The sequence below is a fragment of the Aplidium turbinatum genome, chromosome 2, assembly GCF_918807975.1.
Source record: "Aplidium turbinatum chromosome 2, kaAplTurb1.1, whole genome shotgun sequence".
Lineage (NCBI taxonomy): Eukaryota > Metazoa > Chordata > Ascidiacea > Aplousobranchia > Polyclinidae > Aplidium > Aplidium turbinatum.
This window is the reverse complement of record NC_137473.1, coordinates 948,211-965,114: the sequence shown is the minus strand read 5'-3', so window position 1 is coordinate 965,114 and position 16,904 is coordinate 948,211. Positions and strand designations below refer to the sequence as shown.

Below are 16,904 nucleotides of genomic sequence, written 5' to 3'. Positions count from 1 at the left end.
TCCTTTCTCCAATTTGTTGCGTCACAATTTTGAAATAAACCACTCATTTCTTGACCTAGTTCGTAGCTTCAGACTTTGTGAACACGATAAGTCGCCTACGCCGTCAGCTTGTCATTATTACACTGATTGTTGTCATAACAACCGACCTCTGACGTCCACTTGGAAGCGCTTGTCAGCGACTCCCACGTCATTAGTGGCGATGCAGATATACTTTCCAGAGTCCTCAACTCCACTTTGATCCACTGTTAGATAGCGTCCGTTCTCGCTGGTGTACGCTCTGAAACAAAGCACAATCATTGGCTGGTCACTTTTCAAATCAGCCAATCACGAAAACCGGCAAAGCAAACCAACCTGTCAAAAACCTTTGAAATTTTTCTTCGGTTTTTCTTCCAAACTATCTCAGGAGTTGGCGTACCCGTGACGTCACATTCCAAAGTAAGCTCTTCACCTCTGTTGACCACCACCGTTTCTACGTCATCGCCTCCAACAATGGAAGGCGGTTCAAGAATGATGACGTCATACGCTTTCACAGCATAACCTGCGACGTTGCTAGCATTGCAGGTGAATAACCCGGAATGACGTACCTGTGGAGACTCCCATACGTCATATTATATCTCTCGTCTTATATTTTACAGCATGCACGTCATATTGCGCTGTATCCACAACAATTCAAGTAAAAATTGCACCATAAGAATAACCAGTGGGGTTCGCAGGGAAGATATTGGGCCATGCCCCTCTTTTCATAAATTTTTACAAAATATTTCAGTAATTTGAATTGAAGTTAAGCGTTTACAGTGTAACTTGAAGATGATAAAGTGTTAGACTTTGTCAAAAAATTGAATTGAATGCATCTTTCCTCCTCTAAAAAAGTCTGTATACGGCCCTGAGGATAATTAAAAAAGGGGCGTTGTTTATTTGCGGTCGCTTGGTAATAACCTGCTGCTGCTTTTGTATGGCAGGACTTCTGTGAATCGTATTTAAAACCCACCTTTGCTGACTGGATAACTAAGACTCTATCATCGGACCGCACGGTAGCGCCATTGGGAAGTGGCCGTCCATCTTTTGTCCACTCAACCACTGGATTGGGCAGCCCATCATAACCGCACACCATTTTTATTCGATCTCCAACAACTTCAAATAATCAGAAAGATAAAATTATCTTGAACTTGTTTTATAGCGCAAAACGATGATAACTTGTCGGTTTGAATTTTACAGCAATTTCTTCTGATAGAATAGTCAATAAATACCACGATCCTGTGCGGTTGTGTTGATGACGTTTTCATGACTTTGGTAAACTCCGAAATGTTTCACTATAAACAGACAAAACTCGAAATCTAAAATGTTTGCCGAAAAACAAAGAACTTATGAAGACGATCTACGCATGCACAACAACGTGGTTCGAAGTACCGTGTTCGATCCTTGAATAAGCTGGTCCTGATATTGTGGGAACGACATGAACTTTCAGTCGGAAGTTCTTGTTTTGTTTTCCGGCGACGTTCACAGCTTCGCAATGATACACAGCGGCATCATCTTCCTGGAACAACTCACATTGTTAACGCCTCGCGCGTCAAGCATTGTCAGTTCGAGACAAACACAGATGATTCCACGTCATAATAGAAACGCGTGTTACGAACCTGGGCCCATAAGATGTCGAGTCTAGAGTTGTTCGAACTTAATCTTATCCCAGGACCCAGTAACAGGGGCCGAGAGTTCTTAAACCACGTGATTTGAGGGGGTGGGAAGGCGTCTACGTCACAGAGCATTGTGGCGGGGTTGTTCTGGACAACAGTGATGTTTTCAATCTGCTCACCCCCGATGCTGGGGGGCACTGAAATGTAAAGGCTAGTTTAGCTTTATTGTCGATAGTGGATGTATAAGTAAAAACGTCCGTGCTCATCATCAATCTTCACACCCATCGTCATTATCAGTGTGGTTCTGTCGTTCACATTAAATCGTTTGCGATTGTGATGACGTCAAAGCAGACCAAGTTAAGTACTAAAGAACTAATGTAGTAAGTATCACTGGTGTTCTAAAAATTATTATTAATATCATCATCAACATAATGCATCTTCATTATCAACATCACCATCTTCATTATCAACATCACCATCTTCATTATCAACAACGATGATGTTAAAATCGACAAACTTGAAGACTTACAGAAGACATCAAGTTGAAAGTTTTTGGAGGAGTTTCCAGCGGAGTTCGTTGCCACACATTGATACAAGCCGGCATCGGACTCTTCTGCTCCTGTGAGAGTCAACTTTGATCCTCCTGTGGAATATAAGAGCGTGATGAAAGATGTTGTGAAATTAAGTTACAATTCTGACCACGTCTTGTTATCGACTCACCTGCAGAAACCAGAAACTTCTCGCCACGAAGCGTCGAGACCGCGCGTCCATTTTTCATCCACGTGATCCTTGGTGTTGGGATACCCGTCACGTGACATTGCAAAGTGACGTCATCATCCAGCACAACGTTAATCTTCTCCGTGTCACCTTCGCCGCGAACAGAAGGCGGAACTGCACAAAGAAATGGGGTAAGGAATGCAATCATGGAAGCATAGCCACCCGAATCGTTATAATTTTAGAACATGCTGTGGTTGGTAAAGCCCATACTCAATTACTGAGCTTCGAAGGCTTTTATAATAATCGGCCTTCCGCACTAACAACAGTAGGGAGGCCAGTTCCTTTCTCTCGCCGCCTTTCCTGTGCCAGCAATTATGCCCACCCAATTTATTACACCCTGGGTAAAGATTATGGGTGTGTATCAACAACCAGCTTTACTAACAGAAGTGAAATCAATTTTAAGATCACAGTAAACTTCACATCACTGAAAAGCGAGGCGCCCTATCCGCCACCCCACTGCTTTGTTCGGTAGTTAGTAAAAATTCACATCTATTTATGTTAACGCAACCCTCTGGACCGCAAACCACACGAAAGTAAATGAAAGAACAGTAAGCATGTTGCATTCAGGAATAGTTCATCACTTGCAAAATGATGCGATTGAGGGAAAGATTTCAACGTCTGCAGACATTGAATCAATGTAAAAATGATGGATTATATTGTCTGGGACAAAGAAAAGGAAGGTACCACCCAGTGAAATTCGCGTGGGAAGGCACCACCTCAGCAATGTAGCGATAATGACGTCATTTTACTTCATCAGCTTGTTCAGCAGATGTTGCTGATTAGTCTGAGAGTTGTATATTGGTCACGTGTTCATACTGACCAATCACGTCCAAATGATAATTCTTCCGAGATCTTCCCGCCACGTTTGTAGCCTCACACCAGTAGTTTCCTACGTCATGGAGCTGCGTGCTCAGAATGTGGAGTTGCTGTTTGTTGTTTGTGAAGACATAATCACGCGATGCGTTGATTGGTTGGTTGTCCCTGTTGTACCAGCGAATCTGTAAAGTGCGTTCGTATTTACGGTGGCAGCTGTGTCACGTGTCAATAATGTTACGTCACAATCAAGCAGCAGACTAACCTGTGGAGTTGGTTTTCCTCTTTTGATTCTGCACTCGAGCATTTCCGATCGGCCAATGGTGATCACCTTGTTCTTAGTTTTACCGTGTCCGTATATCACAGGAGGTACTGCAACGTACAAACATGACACCAAGGAATGGGAAGGAATCAATGTGTGTACTAGGCTAGTCACGTCTTGTGGCCTGACTGGAGAATTGGCACCGCACTAACTATATCTTTCGATTTTCGACGTCAGAACGAACTAATATTGCTCATAATTTAAATGAAACTTCCGATGAAATTGACATTTTAATCGGGTCACCGCAGTGAGATACAATACCACTCCGCCTTATTGCTCGGCATAATATCATTCCGTCCGGCACAATATTCTTTCCCCAAGAAAAATATCATACTGTCCTTTTGTCAGGCACAATATCCCTCCGCCAGGCACAATATTAACCTGCATCAACAATTGTTAATGGTGGCAACATACCGTATACCACTAGCGACATCTGTCGGCTGTCTTCTCCAACTTCGTTATTCGCCAAGCACTCGTACGCCCCCTCGTGGCGCCTGACGTCGGTTCTTAGCATCACCAAAACTCTTCCGTTATCTCGCACCTTGAGAATAGGGAGATTACATTACGGGACGCACAGCTCCGTTGTTCCGCCAAATGGTCAATTGACAATTTTGAAAAGCCTCACTGCAAGCTTGATTTTAACAAAAACCTTAAAATACTCTAAAACCAACTTTACCCCCCTTATGCAACCCATATATTTTGTAAACCAAAAAAAAATATAACCCTTCTAGTGTGGTGGATGAGTCAGAAGAGGATGTAATTTAGCCTCCCTTTGATCCCTACTGGAGGGGAGTCTCTAATCACCACCACCAAGTCATGATCAAGCAACTACGTCGTTTAGTAGATAGTCTTTATACTCACTCTGACGTATCTGCTATTGACCAATCGCACTCCATCTTTCAACCACGTGATCGTTGGAATAGGGATGCCAGTTGCAACACATCTTAGTATATAGCGGCGCCCCTCCTTGACTGTATGCTCCACTCTATTTCGTCGCGGGTAAGTTATTGTGGCCGGTACTGTAATGTAGCAGGAGGGTGGAGTTACTAGTAAAAATCAATGCGAGAAACTGATCCGTCCCTGATGGATATACATGTCGAGATGAGGTACTTTTATGTGACCAACTTTCATACAGAAACACAGATGGACTGCTGTGCGGCTCAGTTGTTTGTCGAAACTGCCATCGCGAGGATTCGAAACCACTGCAAAATAATTTCTTGCTTGTTTGCAACAAACCAAGATTTGTTACGTCACTTCACCAACTCCATGCATTCCAATTGTTTCGTAGGAACAGTGGCAGATCCGGGAAAAAGGGGGCGATCGCATGCCCCTAATCACAGAAAATTAACCCGACTCATGGTGTATTTGCAAGGTCGGATTAATGTATACCTCATCATGTTATTGTTGAAATCGTCCACAAAAACTCTTTACAGGGACCACCACTGCCTAGGATCAGTCAGGACTGCAGATAATTTACATAGAAATCTACTAACCGTGAACAATAAAGTTGATTTTTTTGTTGTCTCTGCCAACGCTATTGGTGGCCGTGCATGTGTATTCCTTGGCGTCTTCATCTGTGACATCAACAATTGTGAGGTCCTGGTCGCGATTTGATAGCGACATTCTATCATTGAATTCAAGCGGACTCCCATATGCTTCCCACCTGTGCAAAAATAGACTAAGAAACAACGTAGGCCTACATTGTTCTGTGAACAATAATCTACTATTTGTAATCACTGTTCGATGATTGTTTATTCTCCGATCAAGATATAAACATCGGAATCTTCGAAATTGCACATTTCAAAAGTTTCTCACAAATCAAACAATAAAAGTTGATAAAAAGGGGTTTTCAGCAACTTTTCCATTCGACAGGCTATGAACAATGAAGACTTTGTATGCGTAACTGCCCAGACTGAGATCCGAACCAGAATCCCTTACTTTAGTGATCACTTAAGGTTACGAGCTCGACTTAAGATCAAGCGGCGTTGTTTCGAGTCTCAGGGTGCGCACTTGAGCAACTCATTTTTAGAACTGCTCTCCATTCAGCGGCACATAGTGGATGGAATAATTCACAGACAATAACACTTCAACAATCGGAAACTTCGCTGTGTCAATCTCGGTAACCGGCCCTGTGTCAAGATCCTCTACAAGTATGCGAAACTACCAGGAATACGCTCTCAAAGAAGCTTTCCCAGTCCGAGGATAAAGATCAAATCAAGCAGTCGATGTCATGAAGCGAAACCTACCTTATTTGTGGGAATGGGCGGCCGTATACTCTGCACATCAGTGTTACCGTATCATGCTTAGTGGCTATCACTTCTTGGTCAGGGTTGCCAATCACGGGAGGAACCAAAACATCGAAGTTGTAAACTTTGTTTGTATCTCCCACGTCATTGGAAGCGATGCAGGTGTATTTCCCTCCGTCCGACTCTCGGGCGTCTGAGATAACCACATAAAGACATAGACACAAAATCTCTCAGCTGGTTTATTGCTCTACCGAAGGCGATGACAATGAAAATTATTGCACCAAGTTTGGCAACATTTTTAGCATCCCAGACAGAGTAAAAGCTGCCATCTGCCGACGTTGAATCAATGTAAAATCACTGTCAGAGATCACTAAGTAATAACACGTGGCCAGCGACAAGCTCGCGGGGTACATTGTGTTGGTCTATAACATAACACATTAGATAGTGCACCGGTCATACACCGGCAGGTGATTACTGCAACAGAATACTGACTCGTGATGGTCAATTGTCTTCCATCAGAACTCAATACTTCATTTCCGGTGCCAGAAAAGATCGGGATTCCATCTTTCATCCAGACAATGGTCGGTAGTGGCTTGCCTATTGCGTCACAGATCAACGTCTCGCTTGCTCCAAGCAACACCGTGACGTTGGATGATACGTCACCAGCAATACTCGGTGGAACTGCATATAGAACGCGCAGGCATTATTACGTATGTGCATTTACGTGCGCATTGCTGTGCGTGTCAATGATGACAACCTTATGACGTAGCCGCTAACAAACGTTATAACAAAAATATCAGCTACCCCCCAAGAATATGTGGCTCCATACAAGCTGAAAATTACATGGCAGTTGAAAGGAAAGGTTGCTTGCATGGTGCCAGAGACATCGCGCTTTTTTAACCAGGATTTTTTAACTTTTTTAACGAAAATTCCACACTAAGCATTGACGGACTCACCTAGGACAGTCACAGTGTAAGTCTGCATGTCCTCTCCAGCCTCATTGGTAGCTTTGCAAACGTAAGCTCCTTCATCTGCTACTGCTGTCTGTGAAACTTCAATCACTTGATTGTCGTCACTGATACGCATGCCTGGCCGTGACGTCAGAACAACATCATCGTGCAACCAAGCGACCGATGGTTTAGGAATTCCAGTGACACTAAAAATAATAAATTCTTTGGCTAAGCTATCTAGGCCAAAGAACTTCCACAAGTCTCCTACGTTTTCGTGAGGTGTGAGCTGAACATGCGTCGTTGTGTAGTTTCATGTGTCGTTGTGTAGTTTCATGTGTCGTTGTGTAGTTGCATGTTTCTTTGTGTAGTTGCATGTTTCGTTGTGTAGTTGCATGTTTCGTTGTGTAGTTGCATGTTTCGTTGTGTAGTTGCATGTTTCGTTGTGTAGTTTCATGTGTCGTTGTGTAGTTGCATGTTTCGTTGTGTAGTTGCATGTTTCGTTGTGTAGTTGCATGTTTCGTTGTGTAGTTGCATGTTTCGTTGTGTAGTTGCATGTTTCGTTGTGTAGTTGCATGTTTCGTTGTGTAGTTGCATGTTTCGTTGTGTAGTTGCATGTTTCGTTGTGTAGTTGCATGTTTCGTTGTGTAGTTGCGTGTGTCGCGTGTAGTTGCATGTGTCGTTGTTTAATTGCATGTGTCGTTGTGTAGTTGCATGTGTCGTTGTATAATTGCGTGTGTCGTTGTGTAGTTGCGTGTGTCGTGTGTAGTTGCATGTGTCGTTGTTTAATTGCATGTGTCGTTGTCTAATTGCATGTGTCCATAATCTATGAAGGTTTTGACAAATTAGATGCTGAGCTGGGCAACGTTCACGTTCTCGTGCAATATTGTTTCAAGTGTTTTTGCTTGATTGCTATTTTACGCAAGAACTTATCAGGCTGAGTTAATGTGTGCAAACCGAGTAACAGATAGTTTAAGAATTCCAGTGACAATAAGATAACAAAATTTTATACAATGCTATCTAGACTTAAACACTTCCATACATGGGATGTTCGTCCAAATAAACTGCAAAGGGTATGTTGTTATACTTATAAAGTTATTACTTATTGTGTTGTCATACTTTCCAGTAATAGATAAGAAAAATCAAAAATCATTTTTTGGCAACACTGCTTCAAGGCGTTTTTTTTCCTTGCTATTCTTTGTATTTTAACTTAGAACTTATCAGGCTTGAGTTGCTGTGTACGAGGCAAACACACTCCACCAATTGCATCCCTGAAATGACACCAGGCGTATGACTTACACGCATTGCAGAGTGAGAGGGTCATTCGCTGTTAGGGTGTAAAAGCGGTCACTTCCTCGAATAGAAGGCGGCACTGTAACAAAAACAAACAATCAACAACAAATTGTCATACGCTGATGTCCAGTGATCTCCCTACGCTACTTTCTAGCACAGTTAATCTTTGCAATTATACCAAAACCCTGACAATATTTCCCAAGTTTTTGGCGAAACCACGAAGCCATGCAGTTGTGACAAACGAAAGGGTACAGTGACAAAAGAAAGGGTACAGTGCTTTATTATTATTATCATGTTGCAGCATTTTATTTAGTTGCATTCACAGCTGCTGGCCTTGCCAGGTCACGCTGCATCACCAGGCTGCAAATCTGGAATTTTTTACGAACTATAACGGGCTGAGAAAAGTGCAAGTCAAACTTAGCTCAACAAAACAAACAGAAACTTTCACCAGACTCAGCCCAAAGTATTAGGCTACAGCTTCTTGCACAACATCGTTCTCTACGCTGCATAGTGTCTTCTACTTGAGCAGAGGCGATTAATTGAAACCAGATTACCATGACATTGGTCATTGTTGGATCACAAGAATAAAGAGATTTCATAAAAAGCATGTTATGACTCTATGATGGTACTGCTAATTTGCATTTATCAAATGCTGGCATTTGCACAACAATCTAACCTCTTAGTGTAATTTATTAAGTTAAGAATCGATTTCGCTATAGTAATAGCATCTTCAGCTAGCACATGTAAAAAAAGAAGAAAATTTGAAAAATACGTAAAACGAACAAATAAAGCAAACTCCGATGTTATCAACACGCATAAAAATTATATTTTGAATAGATGGTTACATAATATTAAAATCAAAACCTGCAAGCCTAAATCTTAACTGGTGTTCTCCCACGATTTCCAACAATATACTGGTACAAAATTCAAGAAATACATTAACCTGATCATCCGTCTAGTAAATTACAACAGTTTAAGAAGGCGAATACAAAGAAAAAACGCAATTTAGTTTCAGTCCATTGCCGTAAGTTTATATCGATAAAGCGTCAATAAAGAATAAGTGTAAATGGGCATCCATCTAGTAAATTACAACAGTTCAACAGGACGAATACAAAGAAAAACGCAATTTAATTTCAGTCCATTGCCATAAGCTTACATAGACAAAGCGTCAAAAAAGAATACGTTTAAATGGGCATAGTTGAAGAATCTACACCACAGGGGTCGGAGGTTGCTGATGACATGGGATTTAAGTGGTTGGTCGAATCAATTTCTGTATGTTTATGGTGGCTTTGATTGTATGTAACCATTTATCTTCAGCGATGTCTAAATAATGTTTGCTGGGTTGTTCGGCGAAAGTAACCGCAAAGCAGTCTGCCAGAGCTGGTTTCTTTTTGAGTTCAATATTGTGGAGTTTCGCATAATGTTTCAATAATGCTGCTTTGTCACCGGATTTATCAAAGTAATTAAAACTGTTCCAAATAGATCTATGTGTGGCCCAACGTGTGGAAAATTTTGTCATGGTTTGTCCTACATAGTGTTCGTGACATATGGTGCACGTTGCAATGTATATCCCGTAATTTTGGCAAGTTAATTTTTGTTTTAGACTGTATGTTTTGTTGAGTTTACATTTAATAGAGGTGCATTCTTTTACCATAGGCTTATGCGCTCCATGGTTACCACACAGTGCACATTTGCCGCATGGTTTGAAGTAGCCATTGGTCGGTGTTACTGTATTCAGGGCAATTTTTTTGTATTTTGTGAGTAAATTTCCCAGCGTGCTTGGCTTTTTATATGTCATCATTTGATTGGGCTGTAGTTTTTTCTCTGCGTTGGTGGTCTTGAGTAAATTAGGAAAAGATGTAGGCCAGATTACTCTGTGGGCTTTGGTTGCATTTTTTTCTGTGGGTTTAGGTATCCGTTCTGTCCATTTTTCAGCAAGATGAATTTTTTCTTTGATAAGTTTTTGGGGAAAATTTGATTTCAAAGCCTTGTTTTTAAGATGTTCAAGTGCTGCAGTGTAGTCGTGTTGTGTTTCATTCAATCTCCTGAGTCGTAATGCTTCTCCATGTATGATTGCCTTGAATGTAGATGTGGGGTGATGTGATTTACCGTTGAGGTACAAGCGATCAATAGCTGTTTCTTTGGTGTAGTTGGCGGTCACAAATTTAAAGTTCGAAGTTTTGCAAGTGTGGTGGTTAACATCTAGAAACTCAACATTTTTATCAGTTTGGGAGGTGTTGATTTCTCTGAAAGTAAGTTCCAAGTCGTGATTTTGAAATGCTGTAATTAAGTTGCGTTTTATCAATTCTGTGGTCTTTTGGCCAAATGATATGATCAAACAATTAGATCTAGGAATTAAAACTAACCCTGCACAAGATAAGCTAACAACTGTAACAGCTAGAAATCTCACACAATGAAAGAACACAACACATAATTATAGAGTATACCTTGCCGCCTGGGCTATACATATCGATTGCGACATCCAGTTTATGTTTATAACAACTTTATTGTAAACTCGTCATGTGCACTTCGACGCGACAGTTTGCTGGACATGGAGATCATGGACTTACCATGAACATTGAGATCAAAAAACTTTGAAGCATCACCGACCCTGTTAGTTGCAATGCATTTGTACGAGGATGTGTCTGTTACCACGGCTTGGTTGATCCGTAATACCTCTCCATTGTCTCGTATCTCCACTCGCTCTTCGTCGGCTACAAGCGGGGTGAGCCCTGCAAATTACCACAACCCAGTGAAACTTATCACCATGTACTTTAGAAACTAGACATTTCATCACAACTTCAACTTGTATTGAGACAATCTAGCCTTCATACCTTTAAACCATTCTATATGTGGGAAGGGGATCCCTTCAACTCGGCACTCCAATTGCACTGCGTCATTCAAGATAACAGTTTGAGTGGCCACGTCATCACTGTCGTGGATGGAAGGCCGAACATATACGTCCAATCTGACGTACTGTGACAAATCATGGCGTCAACGTTTGCAAGAGTAGTTGGTATGAGCTAGTTCATGTTAGAACTCTTATACACTGAAACCTTTTTGTCGTATCCCGGTTTTGCCTGACACTGAAAGGTTTACTTGATCCTGGAAACAAGGAAGATCCACTTTCAAAGGATCTTCATGTTTCTCCTTGAATGTTGTCTCACGAAGACATAATCGCGCGCGTCGATACAAACCAGAGGTTTTCAATATTCTACCAAGCAACCAACTTATCTTTGATGAAGCTGATCTAATTTACATCAAGAAAAGTTGAAAAATTCTATGAAATAATTCAATGCAATGTAAGTGGCTGAAATACACGAATCATTTTAAAGTTCAAATGCTCATCAGGAATATTGTCTCAGCCATGCTTGCAATGTTCCTCTGATGAACTTGAAAGTAAAAGCAAAAACATCCATGTGGCTTTATTGCTTCACTAAGTGACTTAAATACACGGATCACCTTATTTGTTTGCCCGACTTTATTTGTTGCAGTGCATTTGTATAATCCAGTATCGGAAACTCTTGCACCAGTAATTCGAAATGTTTTTCCTCTTTGAAGAAGAGTTACATGGCCGGGATCTTCTTGAACAACCTGGACACGAAATGTGCATGTGACGTAATGTTTAACTGAGGTGTTCGCAAAATAACTACAGTGGAACAATACATTACCACTTTCCATCGAAACTTATCTTGCAAGAAAACTCTAAAAACCATTGAAGAAAACTTTAAGTACTAATTGAACACAAAAGCTTATGTTTGAGAAGCAGTTGTATAAAAAAAAAAACTGTAAAGTTCTACCTCTTCTTGGGTTTCTCCTCCGTACCATACAATTAAAGGAGGAGGAACAGCATCCGCTTCACAAGTAAGATCCACATCTTCTCCTTCCAGAACCCATATACTTTCAGTCTTCCCATCACTTCCTTCAATCTCAGGTCTCTCTGAGCAAACAACGGTAACTCATTAATTTGATTCCACAAGAAGACAACCACAGAGACCTAAGCGCTTGTGGTCTTCAGAGCTCACCATGGACTTTCACATTTGTGATTTCCGTCACAATGCCTCGCTCGTTTTCAGCCTCGCATATGTACTGGCCGTTGTCATCCGCGCTGACTACAAAGAGTATCAGAGTTCCATCGGCATCTATTCTCAGATTAACATCTTCATCACTTAATTCCGCCCCATCATGGTACCACCTGCAACAACATCTTCTTTATCGGCAAGTTGTCCTTTAAGTGGACACGAAGATTGGCTTTCTGGCCTTTCCGTCCACATAATCTGCATCTTCAACCACCGGACGTAAGCCTGGATCCGACAAAGCAAGTTTTCCTTTTAGGAATCATGTTAAAAACAATATACAGTACATCTAAAACTTAAATGTTTTTCATGCGCAAAAACCAGACAACTGCTTAAGTTGAGTCACCATAAATAAAGCCCAATTTTACCGTATAGTCGGCTTCGGGTCTCCCGTGGCGTTGCAAGTGAGACGGAGACTTGAGGCCTCGATAAGAGTTACTGTGCACTCATTGCTGTCAGACGTTAAGGTGCAGGCGTGACTACTGATTACAGGAATCTTCTGCACGTCCAGAGTCACTGAAGATGTGTCTCTTCCAGCAGGATTTATTGCCAAACAAATGTATTCATCGTCATCACTCAGCTTGGCATTGGTAATACGCAACTCGCTGCTTTCGGCTGTTAAAAAACAAACGTAAATCACTATTTGACACGAAAATACCACGATGCGATAAACAAGATCTCAGACTTGCAAGTTATCACAAAATGAAAAAATAAATCGCAGTGAAAGAAAATTCATATCAAAAATCATAAAAAACCTCAAATTTATTCAACTCACGTCCTGTCACAACTGTGAAGCGAGAATGAAAGTCATCTCCAATCTCTGTGTCTCCTCTTCTCCACTTAATAACAGGAGTGGGAAGACCAGTGGCGTGGCAAGTGAGAGTCGCATCTTCGTTCACCAAGATCTATGGAAGAAGAAGTAAGCAAGCAAGGTGCTCAACTATTCACCAAGATGTCTGGAGGAGGAAGAAGCAAGCAAGGTGCTCAACTATTCACCAAGATCAGGTGAAGAGGAAGAAGTAAGCAAGGTGCTCAACTATTCACCAAGATCTATGGAGGAGGAAGAAGTAAGCAAGGTGCCCAACTATTCACCAAGATTTATGGAGGAGGAAGAAGCAAGCAAGGTGCTCAACTATTCACCAAGATCTATGGAGGAAGAAAAAGTAAGATAGGTACTCCACTATTCACCAAGATCTATGGAGGAGGAAGAAGTAAGCAAGGTGCCCAACTATTCACCAAGATCTACGGAGGAGGAAGAAGTAAGCAAGGTGCTCAACTATTCACCAAGATCTGTGGAGGAGGAAGAAGTAAGCAAGGTGCTCAACTATTCACTAAGATTTATGGAGGAGGAAGAAGTAAGCAAGGTGCTCAATTATTCATCAAGATCAATGGAGGAGGAAGAAGCAAGCAAGGTGCTCAACTATATATCAAAATTTATGGAGGAGGAAGAAGTAAGCAAGGTGCTCAATTATTCATCAAGACCTATGGAGGAGGAAGAAGCAAGCAAGGTGCTCAACTATATATCAAAATTTATGGAGGAGGAAGAAGTAAGCAAGGTGCTCAATTATTTATCAAGACCTATGGAAGAGGAAGAAGCAAGCAAGGTGCTCAACTATTCATCAAAATTTATGGAGGAGGAAGAAGTAAGCAAGGTGCCCAACCATTCACCAAGATCTATGGAGGAAGAAGAAGTAAGCAAGGTGCTCTAGAAGTAAGATAGGTGCTCAACTATTCATCAAGATCTATGGAGGAGGAAGAAGTAAGCAAGGTGCTCAACTATTCACCAAGATCTGTGGAGGAGGAAGAAGTAAGCAAGGTGCTCAACTATTCATCAAAATTTATGGAGGAGGAAGAAGCAAGCAAGGTGCTCCACTATTCACCAAGATCTATGGAGGAGGAAGAAGTAAGCAAGGAGCTCAATTATTCATCAAGATCTATGGAGGAGGAAGAAATAAGCAAGGTGCTCAACTATTCATCAAAATTTATGGAGGAGGAAGAAATAAGATAGGTGCTCAACTATTCACCAAGATCTATGGAGGAGGAAGAAGTAAGCAAGGTGCTCAACTATTCATCAAAATTTATGGAGGAGGAAGAAGTAAGCAAGGTGCTCAACTATTCACCAAGATCTATGGAGGAGGAAAAAGTAAGCAAGGTGCTCCACTATTCACCAAGATCTATCGAGGAAGAAGAAGTAAGCAAGGTGCCCAACTATTCACCAAGATCTATGGAGGATAAAGAAGTAGTTTAAAATGCATGGGAATCAAGGTATGGAACAATTGACCCCAAAATATGAAGAAAAAAACATGAAAAAAGGCTACAAATTTTTCAGTAAAATGTGCAAAAACACTTCTTCAATAATCAAGACCTACAGAAGCGACATCCACTACCTGACTTTATGTCCATTGTTATTATTATTATTTTTTTGTATTTCTTGAGTCCGTATTAGTTTTTTTTCTGTTCTTCCTTCCTTCTTCTTTTTTGTGTCAATTTGCTATTTAAAAACGCAATACTTTCTTTCGTATAACTGTTTGAATGAGAGAGTGCAGACTCGACGACCTCATATGCCTTCAGGGCTACGGTCTTTCGTACTCTCTCATTGGATGCGCACTGTACGTTTTTGTTTTATGTACGTTTCGCATCCAAACAAAAATAAATGACCATCCATTCTATTATAAATTATAGGGATAGAAAGCATTTTACCTTGATCGAGGAAGGTCCTTTTCTTATACGAGGAGGGAGGAGGACATCAAGGGTCATCTCTCGTCTCACACTCCCAGCAACGTTGCTCGCGGTGCATGTATAACGACCTGGGATTTAAAGAATTATCAGAAACTTGTTGCTTAGATTGTTCAATTCCTAACGATCGCGTCTTGTTTCACCTTTTCATCTTAAAACGTTAAAATTCAACGTTATCTAAACATAAGATAACGTTGTTAAACACATGATGATGCTACTCAAAGAGTGATGATGACTTTGCTCAAATTTTACTGACGTCATATAAACATGATGACGATTTTCAAAAGTAACGTTCTTTAGATTGACGAGACGTCGTTTTCTGATGACGTACCTGCATCGGAAATCTTTGCTGACGAAACAGTGATGCGTCCATCTGACGTCATGACAATTCCCGCCTCATTTCCAGTCAGCAACTCTCCGTCTTTGGCCCAATTGTAGGTCGGGGGTGGGTCACTAATGGCAACGTGGCACTCCATTGTGATTGAGTTGTCGACTATGACGGTATAACGCTCTGGCGTGTCCTCCCCCAATCGTGGTCGCACTAAAACAAGGTCAGTTGAGAATGAGGAGCGACTTTGACACAAAGATAAACAAAAACTCACAATAAACATCGAGGTCAATGTCGATTGAATCGCTTCCGGCGGGATTCGATGCTTGGCACGTGTAGACCCCCTTATCGTGCTCAGTGGGAGATGAGATGGTGAGAGAGCCGTCATCGGACATCTGGAAGCCGGCGCGGTTGTTGAGAGAAGCAGTAAGTCCTTCCTTCATCCAAACAACTTCTGGAGAAGGATTCCCAGTAGTCGCGCAAGGAAGTGTCACCGGTGTCCGTTCAATTGTATGATATCGGGATTGGCCGGGCGTGATCGATGGAGAAACTGTTGAACACAAAACGCTATTATTACAAATCAATTGGGAATTTTTGATGCCGATGACGTTTTCGCTCACCCCATACAGCCAGGTCTACTCTTCGTCTGTCGTCACCAATCGCGTTGGTCGCCGTGCATACGTAGGGCCCTGCGTCGGTGCGACGAGCGTCATTGATGACAATGCTTCCAGCGTTGCTGATCTGAAACGGAATAACGCTAAATGCAAAACTTGGAAACCGGCAAAGAAATGAAATATCTTGTGACTGGTGTCAAACCCACAACAATGCTTGAAATGAACGACTCGGTTACATGTCTTGTAATACAAAGAAATTTATTCTCACACGAGTCAGTTCAATTACAGTACAAAAAGCTAAAAATCAATTTCGATCAGCTAGCAGCTAGATCTTCTTCAGTTAAGCTGAAAGCAAACAGCACAATATAATCAAATGATGAAATTGAAAGTGCGAAAGAATGAAAAGCGTTTCACTCTTGCTACGTAAAAGAATGATGGAAAAACTAACAATCACGAATAGCTAGTCAATAAAAAAATCAATAAAAAAGCAATCAGGTTTGGTAACTACAAAAATTTCTTGGTAGAGCTTTCGCCGCCGTAAAGGCGGCTTCATCAGTACTCTTATTCAAATAGAATGATTTTGAAATAGAAATATTTTGATTCTATTTGAATAAGAGTACTGATGAAGCCGCCTTTACGGCGGCGAAAGCTCTACCAATAAATTTTTGTAGTTACCAAACCTGATTGCTTTTTTATTGATTATTATACGTTTGGTTGAATCCGTTTACATGGATCCTACAATTATTTATGATTAGCAATTCCCAAAACATCGAGAAGCCAGAACTGAGGTTAAGAGTCTGCAGAAACCTTTTATTACGAATAGCTAGTGCTGTATATTGAAAACTACTGTAAATTCTTTAGTAACATAAAAAAGTTAATAATGTTGTATGCTGAACCGGTAGACCATGGTTCTTCGACTCACTGATACTCGGCCGCGAGGGGCGAAGGGACTTCCCCGTCTCATCCATTCGCGAGTGGGGTGGGGATTTCCCGACACGATGACGCATGGAATGACGATGGTCTGACCAGTTATGACGTGTGGTAGCAATTCTCCAACGTCCACACGAGGCAGAGCTGTTTACATCATATCTTTGTTACAAGCAGTTTAACATCAGGGAACA

The 16,904-nt window shown here is 41.4% G+C and overlaps 1 protein-coding gene across 1 annotated transcript in view; it reads right to left on the bottom strand.

Annotated features, from left to right (window-relative positions):
* LOC145765712 (hemicentin-1-like) overlaps window positions 1-16,904 on the bottom strand; it is a 69,711-nt gene that overhangs the window by 40,491 nt on the left and 12,316 nt on the right. The window contains exons 18-45 of the mRNA XM_082577536.1: window positions 16,706-16,857; window positions 15,790-15,910; window positions 15,444-15,719; window positions 15,173-15,382; window positions 14,806-14,912; window positions 12,881-13,010; window positions 12,474-12,720; window positions 12,055-12,224; window positions 11,830-11,969; window positions 11,492-11,623; window positions 10,864-11,005; window positions 10,600-10,761; window positions 8,036-8,108; window positions 6,746-6,945; window positions 6,282-6,470; window positions 5,790-5,982; window positions 5,037-5,206; window positions 4,405-4,562; window positions 3,958-4,084; window positions 3,487-3,593; window positions 3,229-3,406; window positions 2,352-2,522; window positions 2,161-2,274; window positions 1,635-1,828; window positions 1,408-1,534; window positions 989-1,131; window positions 352-584; window positions 147-277 (exon numbers count right to left, since the gene is read on the bottom strand). Coding sequence (XP_082433662.1) covers window positions 147-277; window positions 352-584; window positions 989-1,131; window positions 1,408-1,534; window positions 1,635-1,828; window positions 2,161-2,274; window positions 2,352-2,522; window positions 3,229-3,406; window positions 3,487-3,593; window positions 3,958-4,084; window positions 4,405-4,562; window positions 5,037-5,206; window positions 5,790-5,982; window positions 6,282-6,470; window positions 6,746-6,945; window positions 8,036-8,108; window positions 10,600-10,761; window positions 10,864-11,005; window positions 11,492-11,623; window positions 11,830-11,969; window positions 12,055-12,224; window positions 12,474-12,720; window positions 12,881-13,010; window positions 14,806-14,912; window positions 15,173-15,382; window positions 15,444-15,719; window positions 15,790-15,910; window positions 16,706-16,857 — 4,497 coding nt within the window. The remainder of the gene's footprint in view (window positions 1-146; window positions 278-351; window positions 585-988; window positions 1,132-1,407; window positions 1,535-1,634; window positions 1,829-2,160; window positions 2,275-2,351; window positions 2,523-3,228; window positions 3,407-3,486; window positions 3,594-3,957; window positions 4,085-4,404; window positions 4,563-5,036; window positions 5,207-5,789; window positions 5,983-6,281; window positions 6,471-6,745; window positions 6,946-8,035; window positions 8,109-10,599; window positions 10,762-10,863; window positions 11,006-11,491; window positions 11,624-11,829; window positions 11,970-12,054; window positions 12,225-12,473; window positions 12,721-12,880; window positions 13,011-14,805; window positions 14,913-15,172; window positions 15,383-15,443; window positions 15,720-15,789; window positions 15,911-16,705; window positions 16,858-16,904) is intronic.